This window comes from Penaeus chinensis, chromosome 7 (assembly GCF_019202785.1).
Source record: "Penaeus chinensis breed Huanghai No. 1 chromosome 7, ASM1920278v2, whole genome shotgun sequence".
Lineage (NCBI taxonomy): Eukaryota > Metazoa > Arthropoda > Malacostraca > Decapoda > Penaeidae > Penaeus > Penaeus chinensis.
In genome coordinates, this window is record NC_061825.1 from 11,667,845 (window position 1) to 11,680,344 (window position 12,500).

Here is a 12,500-nt window from a genome sequence, read left to right on the forward strand (position 1 = left end):
GCATCTGCATTAGGGGCGCCAAAAGTGAATCTTCTGAAAAATATTCGACCTATGGATCTTTATCAAAATATACATTCTTTTCAGGCATCGGTATTGATGTCACTTGCAATCGCCGTCGCAGCCCGACCCGAGACTCCTTCCTACTCTCCTCCAGCTCACCCAGCCCCTTCGTACTCGCCTCCCAGCCCATCCTACATCACACCCGTCCATCCTTCTCCTTCCTACCGTGCTCCCACATATAACGATGTGAGTATAGCTTTCGGCTACTCTAAATTACAGAAGGAATAACCTTATCCAATTAGGTTGCCACAGTTGTTTTGGTTCATGTTTTGCTAATCTTAATTTATGTGAATAATTAAATTTTCCATGTTGTATTTTTTCTACTTTTTGTTTCAGGTTCCAGCCCAGTACAACACGCAGTATGCCGTGAACGACGAATACTCTGGAAACAACTATGGACATCAAGAGGACCGCGATGGCTACAAAACTCAGGGAACGTATTATGTGCAGCTCCCCGACGGTCGTCTGCAGAAGGTCACCTATTACGTTGATGGCGAGTCCGGCTACGTGGCAGAGGTCACCTACGAAGGGGAAGCACAGTATCCAGCTTATCAGCCCGCTCCATCAACTTCTTATCAGCCCGCTCCTTCGCCGTCATACGCCTAATTCAGATGCTGTATCCCGTAAACATGGACAGAGGAAGCCATAATTTATTTATAATAAATATCATACCTGCTGCATAAAAGTCGATGTTTCATTCAAACGCACTGAGAATTATTCTAAGAAATTACAAAACAAAAAGATTCCATAGATACATATTTACTTATACATATATAAATATGGGCATAAACATAAAGACACATTCATAAATATGTGTGAGTGTCTTTCAGTTATTTAATAAGACATTGGAGAGAGTCCTCTCGCACGGCCTAGGCTGTAGGAACCTTCTAATTCACAAGTCATATTGCTTGTATCAGGGTTATTCTAGCTTTAAATCAAAGATCCTTTCCGGAAGAATATAGAAGTAGTGATGGAGGCTTTAGTCGAGCTCTTTTGTTTATTCGTAATTGTGCTATGCGAAGGCGAACGGTGGACTTGAGGCAAAGGAATTATTTGTCGGATAAATAATGTGTACCCAGCTATTTATGCACGTTTTGCTGTATTCTTGGCATTTATTGATATATCCAAACTACCTAGATGAATATTTGTCTTTCTTTTGTGTGTAGTATTTTAGCAAGGAGTTGTACCCAGGCTTCTTTTGTTTTCTTTTTTTCATATGGGAGTGTTTAGTTTATAAACTTGCAAGGGAACAGGGTTGTGTAACTCTGGTAAAATTGAAAATCTAATGTGACTGTTACCTGACACTAAATATACTGTCACAAATATTAACTGGCAAATTCTATGATTGATTGATATATATATATATATATATATATATTCATGTATGTATAATTATATAAATATATTCATATATGTATATATATAATAGATATTCATGCATATGGAATATTCATATATATATATACATTTTTTTTTTTTTTCAACAGTCATTTATTCCACTACAGGAGATGGGCCTCTCTTAATTCACTATTGGTAGGTTGTTTGACAGTGTCACCCTTCCCTTATTGGATGCCCTTCCTAATCAACCTCGGTTCGGCGCGCTAACACGGCGGCGACTTTCCCCTACGACACCTGCACTCAACCTCTCAAGATCGAGTACAGGTTGATAAGTCGTCATCTCGCCAAGATTTTGTATCTTTCTTTTGATATGTTTATAAAAATACATACACAAAGACAAGCACACACACACACAGATATATACAGATTTATTAATAGACATAAATGTGTATATATATGTGTATGTGTGTGTTTATTTATTTATTCGCATTCATTTTATATACATTATATAACAAATATATATACAGAATAACAAATGAACACAAATAAATAAATATGAAGATACGTACTGTACATAGAAAACTAAATACCTTGATATAAATTATATGCATTCTGATAAACACTGACGTCGATGGATATATTCTCTTTACACATATACGTTCGCATATAGTATTCATCTCTCTGCTTAAATATTTAAAAGCATGATAGCCTTCAAATAAGCTCTTGGGACCTGCATTTCACAAGAAGCTATATTTAAACGATATAGCGATCTATGACGTCACAGCACTTGAGGCGCAGAGGCTACTATAAAAGACACGGACCTTTCTCATCGCTTTAGTTTCTATTGTGATTCCATCGTAAACATGTTCTTGAAGGTGATAATTCAGAAAGTGTATCAAATGCAAATCCTCAACTATTTCATCTATGGATTTTGCCTGAAACATTTTTTTTTTTTTTTTTTTCAGATATCTGTATTAGTGGGCCTCACAGTCTCCGTCGCAGCCCGACCCGAGACTCCTTCCTACTCTCCTGCTCACCCAGCCCCTTCGTACTCCCCGCCAAGCCCATCCTACAATGCGCCTGCCCATCCTTCTCCTTCCTACAGTGCTCCCACATACAATAATGTGAGTGTTGACTTTTTGATATAAAATGTGAGAAATATATTACTCATGATATTTACTGCTGTTTGGAAGATCGCAATGTGAACGTAAGAAATATAATTCCTTTCAAGTTCCAAACTGTATAATTAACCTGGAATGTATATACAGGTTGCAGCCCAATACAACACCCAGTATGCCGTAAACGACGAATACTCAGGTAATAACTATGGACATCAAGAGGATCGCGATGGCTACAAGACTCAGGGAACGTACTATGTGCAGCTCCCCGACGGCCGTCTGCAGAAGGTCACCTATTACGTCGATGGCGAGTCTGGCTACGTGGCAGAAGTCACCTACGAAGGAGAAGCACAGTATCCAGCTTATCAGCCCGCTCCATCAACTTCTTATCAGCCCGCTCCTTCACCGTCTTACGCTTAATTCAGATGCTGTATCCCGTAAACATGGACAGAGGAAGCCATAATTTATTTGTAATAAATATCGTACCTGCTGCATAATTATTGATGTTTGAATTTAAATTCCCTAAAGATTATTTCAAAAATTGATACAAATGTCTGGTTGGACGGTTATACATACGTATTTGCATATATATACATACATACACAAACATAAACACACCCACATTTCCAAATATATATACCTACACATATATATATACGTACACACATGTTCATACACACACATATATACATATACAATTATATATTATACATATACATGCATGCATACGCACACACACACACATATATATATATATATATATATATATATATATATATATATACATTTATGCATATGTACGTGTATGTATATGTACACACACACACACACACATATATATATATATATATATATATATATATATATATTTATATATATAAATATATATATATACGAGTCTGTATATGTATATATACATATGTATATATTTACATATATATATAATATATATATATATAATATATATATATATATTTATAGTTTTCTACTTCAACCAACCCGCCCCATCATACTAACCTACTCAATCCCTATCAGACGCACAAAGTATTTTGATCTTATTTACTGCACGAAATAAATCAAATAAAGTATTTTTTCTTGGCAAAATATACGAAGCAGAAAGAAACTAGTTTGGGCATAAATTAGTTTTGAATTTGTAAGTAGAGAATGTTCAAATATATATATATATATATATATATATATATATGTCACACACACAAAAGAATTCACAGATCCTGATAAAAAAAATTATCGTAGTCTTTTTTAGCTATGACGAACGGATGGACTGCCATATTGTCGGCTTTCGATGGCCGACTAGATGGGTACTTGAAGTCCGAAGATTCGCACTTCTTGTTTGCCGGTGGACGTTTTGCTGCAATTGTTGGAGGACAGAAAAGAAAACAGCCTGAATAGCGGCTGTTTCATATTCTATACATTTTGTCACGGAAAATTAATAACATTCCAAGACCCACAATGGTGATCATCGCCACTACTGAGTTTGCTTGTATCAGGGTTATGTTAGCTATAAACCAGAGATCCTTTCCGGAAGAATATAGAAGTAGTAATTGTACTATGCGAAGGCGGACGGAGGACTCGAGGCAAAGGAATTATCTGTCGGATAAATAATGTGTACTCAGCTATTTATGCACGTTTTGCTATATTCTTGGCATTTATGTATATATCCAAACTACTTAAATGAATATTTGGCTTATGGTTTGTTCTTGTCTTTCTTTTGTGTGTAGTATTTTAGCAAGGAGTTGTACCCAGGCTTCTTTTGATTTTTTTTTTCCCATATGGGAGTGTTAGTTTATAAACTTGCAAGGGAGCAGGATTGTGTAACCCTGGTAAAATTGAAAATCTAATGTGACTGGTACTTGACACCAAATATACTCTCACAAGTATTAACTGGCAAATTCTATGATTGATATATATATATATATATATATTGTAAAGGGTTTTCGTAAATTGCATACGGTAATATGACATTGGTTATAAACAAGCATGATTAAAAATGTGTAATCTATATATATTGTGTATATATTCTTGAAAATTATTTATACTCGCTCTCCCTCAAATGTAAAGCGCATGTAAGGCGGTATACCCTTACCTGTCACCTGTAAAGTAGGTGGTCGGTCATTTTGCCACTGACCCTGCTTACGTTAGCAGTACCTTGCACCTACTCGTGAGTTACTTACGTGTATTTGCTATTTCTTTTTTTATTTCTTTTTTCACTCCTGATTGTGATAGTGGTATTAATTTTCATATCATTTTCAGCCTTTTTGTTGTGCATGTGATACCTGGGGACCTAAAACCAAGAACTGCAGTGCTTATGCATTACCCCCCTTTTTTATCAAGCAGTATTTCAAGTGCTTGTCATCCATGTGATTGTTGTTAACCAAACCAATATTTTCTTATTTATGTATGGTTATGGGTTTTGTAATATATATCTGGAATAAACTGAATATATTAAAATTGTTACCCTTCTACCTCCAAATTAAACTGATAAGACATCAGAGAATTATTTAGACCAATTAAAAGAAAACCCGTACATATATATATATATATATATATATATATATATATATTTATATGTATGTGTGTGTATTCATATATATATATATATATAATTATATAAATATAAACATATATGTATAAATATATATATATATATATATATATATATCTTTGTTCCACTACAGGACATAGGCCTCTCTCAATTCACTATTGGGAGGTTGTTTGACAGTGTCACCTTGCCTTATTGGATGCCCTTCCTAATCAACCGTGGTTCGGCGCGCTAACACGGCAGCGACTTTCCCCTACAACACCTGCACTCGACCCCTCAAGATCTGATATGTTTATAAAAATACAGACACAAAGACAAGCACACACAAACACACACACACACACATATATATATATATATATATATATATATATATATATATATATATATATTAATAAACATGAATGTGTGTATGTATATGTGTGTGTTTAGGGGGGGGGGGGGTAGTTACTTATTCATATTCATATTACATATATATATATTATATAACCAATATATATACAGAATAACAAATGAACATAAATAAATAAATATGAAGATACGTACTGTACATAGAAAAAAAAAAACTTGATATAAATTATATGCATTCTGATAAACACGATGGATATATTCTATTTACACATATACGTTCGCATACAGTATTCATCTCTCTGCTTAAATATTTAAAAGTAGGGTGGCCTTCAAATAAGCTCTGGGGACCTGCATTTCACAAGAAGCTATATTTAAACGATATAGCGATCTATGACGTCACAGCACTCGAGGTGCAGAGGCTACTATAAAAGACACGGACCTTTCTCATCGCTTTAGTTTCTATTGTGATTCCATCGTAAACATGTTCTTTAAGGTGATAATCCAGAAAGTGTATCAAATGCAAATCCTTAAATATTTCATCTATGGATTTTGGTCTGAAACAAATATATTTTTTTTCTTTTTTCAGATATCTGTATTAGTGGGCCTCGCAGTCTCCGTCGCAGCCCGACCCGAGACTCCTTCCTACTCTCCTGCTCACCCAGCCCCTTCGTACTCCCCGCCAAGCCCATCCTACAATGCGCCTGCCCATCCTTCTCCTTCTTACAGTGCTCCCACATACAATAATGTGAGTGTTGACTTTTTGTTATAAAATGTGATAAATATATTAATCATGATATTTACTGCTGTTTGGAAGATCGCAATGTGAACATAAGAAATATAATTCCTTTCAAGTTCCAAACTCTATTATTAGCCTGGAATGTATATACAGGTTGCAGCCCAATACAACACCCAGTATGCCGTAAACGACGAATACTCAGGTAATAACTATGGACATCAAGAGGATCGCGATGGCTACAAGACTCAGGGAACGTACTACGTGCAGCTCCCCGACGGCCGTCTGCAGAAGGTCACTTATTACGTCGATGGCGAGTCCGGCTACGTGGCAGAGGTCACCTACGAAGGGGAAGCACAGTATCCAGCTTATCAGCCCGCTCCATCAACTTCTTATCAGCCCGCTTCTTCACCGTCTTACGCTTAATTCAGATGCTGTATCCCGTAAACATGGACAGAAGAAGCCATAATTTATTTATAATAAATATCGTAACTGCTGCATAAAAGTCGATGTTTCATTCAAACGCACTGATAATTATTCTAAGAAATGACAAAAAATAAAAGAATTCCATATATATAAATATGGGCATAAACATAAACACACATTCATATATATGTGTGAGTGTGCTTATTTGTCTTTGAAAGTTATTTAATAAAACATTGGAGACGAAAAACGAGTCCTCTCGCACGGCCCAGGCTGTAGGAACCTTCTAATTCACTACTGAGTTTGCTTGTATCAGGGTTATGTTAGCTATAAACCAGAGATCCTTTCCGGAAGAATATAGAAGTAGTAATTGTGCTATGCGAAGGCGGACGGAGGACTCGAGGCAAAGGAATTATCTGTCGGATAAATAATGTGTACTCAGCTATTTATGCACGTTTTGCTATATTCTTGGCATTTATGTATATATCCAAACTACTTAAATGAATATTTGGCTTATGGTTTGTTCTTGTCTTTCATTTGTGTGTAGTATTTTAGCAAGGAGTTGTACCCGGGCTTCTTTCGATTTTTTTTTTTTTTCCATATGGGAGTGTTAGTTTATAAACTTGCAAGGGAGCAGGGTTGTGTAACCCTGGTAAAATTGAAAATCTAATGTGACTGCTACTTGACACCAAATATACTCTCACAAATATTAACTGGCAAATTCTATGATTGATATATATATATATATATTGTAAAGGGTTTTCGTAAATTGCATACGGTAATATGACATTGGTTATAAACAAGCATGATTAAAAATGTGTAATCTATATATAATGTGTATATATTCTTGAAAGTTATTTATACTCGCTCTCCCTCAAATGTAAAGCGCATGTGAGGCGGTATACCCTTACCTGTCACCTGTAAAGTAGGTGGTCGGTCATTTTGCCACTGACCCTGCTTACGTTAGCAGTACCTTGCACCTACTCGTGAGTTACTTACGTGTATTTGCTATTTCTTTTTTGTATTTCTTTTTACACTGCTGATTGTGATAGTGGTATTAATTTTCATATCATTTTCAGCCTTTTTGTTGTGCATGTGATACCTGGGGACTTAAAACCAAGAACTGCAGTGCTTATGCGTTACGCCCCTTCTTTATCAAGCAGTATTTCAAGTCCTTGTCATCCATGTGATTGTTGTTAACCAAACCAATATTTTCTTATTTATTTATGGTTATGGGTTTTGTAATATATATCTGGAATAAACTGAATATATAAAAATTGTTATCCGTCTAGCTCCAAATTAAACTGATAAGACATCAGAGAATTATTTAGACCAATTAAAAGAAAACCCGTACATATATATATATATATATATATATATATATATTTATATGTATGTGTGTGTATTCATATATGTATAATTATATAAATATATACATATATGTATAAATATATATATATATCTTTGTTCCACTACAGGACATAGGCCTCTCTCAATTCACTATTGGGAGGTTGTTTGACAGTGTCACCTTGCCTTATTGGATGCCCTTCCTAATCAACCGTGGTTCGGCGCGCTAACACGGCAGCGACTTTCCCCTACAACACCTGCACTCGACCCCTCAAGATCTGATATGTTTATAAAAATACAGACACAAAGACAAGCACACACACAGACACACACACACACACTCACACATATATATATATATTAATAAACATGAATGTGTGTATGTATATGTGTGTGTGTGTGTGGGGGGGGGGAAGTTACTTATTCATATTCATATTACATATATATATTATATAACCAATATATATACAGAATAACAAATGAACATAAATAAATAAATATGAAGATACGTACTGTACATAGAAAAAAAAAAACTTGATATAAATTATATGCATTCTGATAAACACGATGGATATATTCTATTTACACATATACGTTCGCATACAGTATTCATCTCTCTGCTTAAATATTTAAAAGTAGGGTGGCCTTCAAATAAGCTCTGGGGACCTGCATTTCACAAGAAGCTATATTTAAACGATATAGCGATCTATGACGTCACAGCACTCGAGGTGCAGAGGTTACTATAAAAGACACGGACCTTTCTCATCGCTTTAGTTTCTATTGTGATTCCATCGTAAACATGTTCTTTAAGGTGATAATCCAGAAAGTGTATCAAATGCAAATCCTTAAATATTTCATCTATGGATTTTGGTCTGAAACAAATATATTTTTTTCCTTTTTTCAGATATCTGTATTAGTGGGCCTCGCAGTCTCCGTCGCAGCCCGACCCGAGACTCCTTCCTACTCTCCTGCTCACCCAGCCCCTTCGTACTCCCCGCCAAGCCCATCCTACAATGCGCCTGCCCATCCTTCTCCTTCTTACAGTGCTCCCACATACAATAATGTGAGTGTTGACTTTTTGTTATAAAATGTGATAAATATATTAATCATGATATTTACTGCTGTTTGGAAGATCGCAATGTGAACATAAGAAATATAATTCCTTTCAAGTTCCAAACTCTATTATTAGCCTGGAATGTATATACAGGTTGCAGCCCAATACAACACCCAGTATGCCGTAAACGACGAATACTCAGGTAATAACTATGGACATCAAGAGGATCGCGATGGCTACAAGACTCAGGGAACGTACTACGTGCAGCTCCCCGACGGCCGTCTGCAGAAGGTCACTTATTACGTCGATGGCGAGTCCGGCTACGTGGCAGAGGTCACCTACGAAGGGGAAGCACAGTATCCAGCTTATCAGCCCGCTCCATCAACTTCTTATCAGCCCGCTTCTTCACCGTCTTACGCTTAATTCAGATGCTGTATCCCGTAAACATGGACAGAAGAAGCCATAATTTATTTATAATAAATATCGTAACTGCTGCATAAAAGTCGATGTTTCATTCAAACGCACTGATAATTATTCTAAGAAATGACAAAAAATAAAAGAATTCCATATATATAAATATGGGCATAAACATAAACACACATTCATATATATGTGTGAGTGTGCTTATTTGTCTTTGAAAGTTATTTAATAAAACATTGGAGACGAAAAACGAGTCCTCTCGCACGGCCCAGGCTGTAGGAACCTTCTAATTCACTACTGAGTTTGCTTGTATCAGGGTTATGTTAGCTATAAACCAGAGATCCTTTCCGGAAGAATATAGAAGTAGTAATTGTGCTATGCGAAGGCGGACGGAGGACTCGAGGCAAAGGAATTATCTGTCGGATAAATAATGTGTACTCAGCTATTTATGCACGTTTTGCTATATTCTTGGCATTTATGTATATATCCAAACTACTTAAATGAATATTTGGCTTATGGTTTGTTCTTGTCTTTCATTTGTGTGTAGTATTTTAGCAAGGAGTTGTACCCGGGCTTCTTTCGATTTTTTTTTTTTTCCATATGGGAGTGTTAGTTTATAAACTTGCAAGGGAGCAGGGTTGTGTAACCCTGGTAAAATTGAAAATCTAATGTGACTGCTACTTGACACCAAATATACTCTCACAAATATTAACTGGCAAATTCTATGATTAATATATATATATATATATATATATATATATATATATATTGTAAAGGGTTTTCGTAAATTGCATACGGTAATATGACATTGGTTATAAACAAGCATGATTAAAAATGTGTAATCTATATATAATGTGTATATATTCTTGAAAGTTATTTATACTCGCTCTCCCTCAAATGTAAAGCGCATGTGAGGCGGTATACCCTTACCTGTCACCTGTAAAGTAGGTGGTCGGTCATTTTGCCACTGACCCTGCTTACGTTAGCAGTACCTTGCACCTACTCGTGAGTTACTTACGTGTATTTGCTATTTCTTTTTTGTATTTCTTTTTACACTGCTGATTGTGATAGTGGTATTAATTTTCATATCATTTTCAGCCTTTTTGTTGTGCATGTGATACCTGGGGACTTAAAACCAAGAACTGCAGTGCTTATGCGTTACGCCCCTTCTTTATCAAGCAGTATTTCAAGTCCTTGTCATCCATGTGATTGTTGTTAACCAAACCAATATTTTCTTATTTATGTATGGTTATGGGTTTTGTAATATATATCTGGAATAAACTGAATATATAACAATTGTTATCCGTCTAGCTCCAAATTAAACTGATAAGACATCAGAGAATTATTTAGACCAATTAAAAGAAAACCCGTACATATATATATATATATATATATATATATATATATTTATATGTATGTGTGTGTATTCATATATGTATAATTATATAAATATATACATATATGTATAAATATATATATATATCTTTGTTCCACTACAGGACATAGGCCTCTCTCAATTCACTATTGGGAGGTTGTTTGACAGTGTCACCTTGCCTTATTGGATGCCCTTCCTAATCAACCGTGGTTCGGCGCGCTAACACGGCAGCGACTTTCCCCTACAACACCTGCACTCGACCCCTCAAGATCTGATATGTTTATAAAAATACAGACACAAAGACAAGCACACACACAGACACACACACACACACTCACACACACATATATATATATATATATATATATATATATATATATATATATTAATAAACATGAATGTGTGTATGTATATGTGTGTGTGTGGGGGGGGGGGGAGTTACTTATTCATATTCATATTACATATATATATTATATAACCAATATATATACAGAATAACAAATGAACATAAATAAATAAATATGAAGATACGTACTGTACATAGGAAAAAAAAAAAAAAAAAAACTTGATATAAATTATATGCATTCTGATAAACACGATGGATATATTCTATTTACACATATACGTTCGCATACAGTATTCATCTCTCTGCTTAAATATTTAAAAGTAGGGTGGCCTTCAAATAAGCTCTGGGGACCTGCATTTCACAAGAAGCTATATTTAAACGATATAGCGATCTATGACGTCACAGCACTCGAGGTGCAGAGGCTACTATAAAAGACACGGACCTTTCTCATCGCTTTAGTTTCTATTGTGATTCCATCGTAAACATGTTCTTTAAGGTGATAATCCAGAAAGTGTATCAAATGCAAATCCTTAAATATTTCATCTATGGATTTTGGTCTGAAACAAATATATTTTTTTTCTTTTTTCAGATATCTGTATTAGTGGGCCTCGCAGTCTCCGTCGCAGCCCGACCCGAGACTCCTTCCTACTCTCCTGCTCACCCAGCCCCTTCGTACTCCCCGCCAAGCCCATCCTACAATGCGCCTGCCCATCCTTCTCCTTCTTACAGTGCTCCCACATACAATAATGTGAGTGTTGACTTTTTGTTATAAAATGTGATAAATATATTAATCATGATATTTACTGCTGTTTGGAAGATCGCAATGTGAACATAAGAAATATAATTCCTTTCAAGTTCCAAACTCTATTATTAGCCTGGAATGTATATACAGGTTGCAGCCCAATACAACACCCAGTATGCCGTAAACGACGAATACTCAGGTAATAACTATGGACATCAAGAGGATCGCGATGGCTACAAGACTCAGGGAACGTACTACGTGCAGCTCCCCGACGGCCGTCTGCAGAAGGTCACTTATTACGTCGATGGCGAGTCCGGCTACGTGGCAGAGGTCACCTATGAAGGGGAAGCACAGTATCCAGCTTATCAGCCCGCTCCATCAACTTCTTATCAGCCCGCTCCTTCACCATCCTACGCTTAATTCAGATGCTGTATCCCGTAAGCATGGACAGAGGAAGCCATAATTTATTTATAATAAATATCGTAACTGCTGCATAAAAGTCGATGTTTCATTCAAACGCACTGATAATTATTCTAAGAAATACAAAAAAAAAAAAAAAAAAAAATCCATATATATAAATATGGGCATAAACATAAACGCACATTCATATATATGTGCGAGTGTGCTTATTTG

The 12,500-nt window shown here is 35.7% G+C and overlaps 4 protein-coding genes and 1 long non-coding RNA gene across 9 annotated transcripts in view; all 5 read left to right on the forward strand.

Moving 5' to 3' along the window:
- Positions 1-739, forward strand: part of LOC125027499 (pro-resilin-like) — an 829-nt gene extending 90 nt beyond the window's left edge. The window contains exons 2-3 of one of the 2 annotated variants that reach the window (XM_047616577.1): positions 85-246; positions 397-739. In XM_047616577.1, the coding sequence (XP_047472533.1) occupies positions 85-246; positions 397-666 (432 nt within the window). In that variant the 3' untranslated portion in view covers positions 667-739. Of the gene's footprint in view, positions 247-396 lie in introns of both variants that reach the window. The other variant, XM_047616576.1, reaches the window with a different exon arrangement.
- A 1,560-nt stretch (positions 740-2,299) lies between these two features.
- Positions 2,300-3,014, forward strand: LOC125027501. The gene is made up of 2 exons (XR_007115026.1): positions 2,300-2,522; positions 2,667-3,014. It is a non-coding gene; the product is annotated as an uncharacterized LOC125027501 (long non-coding RNA).
- Positions 3,015-5,900: 2,886 nt separating this feature from the next.
- On the forward strand, positions 5,901-6,675 carry LOC125027500 (cuticle protein 19-like). 2 transcript variants are annotated; one of them, XM_047616579.1, is made up of 3 exons: positions 5,901-5,920; positions 6,014-6,172; positions 6,317-6,673. In XM_047616579.1, exons 1-3 carry the CDS (start codon positions 5,909-5,911, stop codon positions 6,584-6,586), a joined length of 441 nt encoding a protein of 146 aa, XP_047472535.1. In that variant the 5' UTR covers positions 5,901-5,908; the 3' UTR covers positions 6,587-6,673. The 2 variants fall into 2 exon arrangements, with proteins under 2 accessions (XP_047472535.1, XP_047472534.1); XM_047616578.1 differs by lacking the exon at positions 5,901-5,920 and having other exon boundaries at positions 5,928-6,172; positions 6,317-6,675.
- A 2,046-nt stretch (positions 6,676-8,721) lies between these two features.
- On the forward strand, positions 8,722-9,494 carry LOC125027502 (cuticle protein 19-like). Its single transcript, XM_047616580.1, has 3 exons — positions 8,722-8,741; positions 8,835-8,993; positions 9,138-9,494. The coding sequence occupies exons 1-3, from the start codon at positions 8,730-8,732 to the stop codon at positions 9,405-9,407; spliced, it is 441 nt and encodes a 146-aa protein (XP_047472536.1). The 5' UTR covers positions 8,722-8,729; the 3' UTR covers positions 9,408-9,494.
- A 2,107-nt stretch (positions 9,495-11,601) lies between these two features.
- Positions 11,602-12,500, forward strand: part of LOC125027504 (cuticle protein 19-like) — a 1,492-nt gene continuing 593 nt past the window's right edge. The window contains exons 1-3 of one of the 3 annotated variants that reach the window (XM_047616583.1): positions 11,602-11,621; positions 11,715-11,873; positions 12,018-12,366. In XM_047616583.1, coding sequence (XP_047472539.1) covers positions 11,610-11,621; positions 11,715-11,873; positions 12,018-12,287 — 441 coding nt within the window. In that variant the 5' untranslated portion in view covers positions 11,602-11,609 and the 3' untranslated portion in view covers positions 12,288-12,366. The other 2 variants (XM_047616582.1, XM_047616581.1) reach the window with 2 other exon arrangements.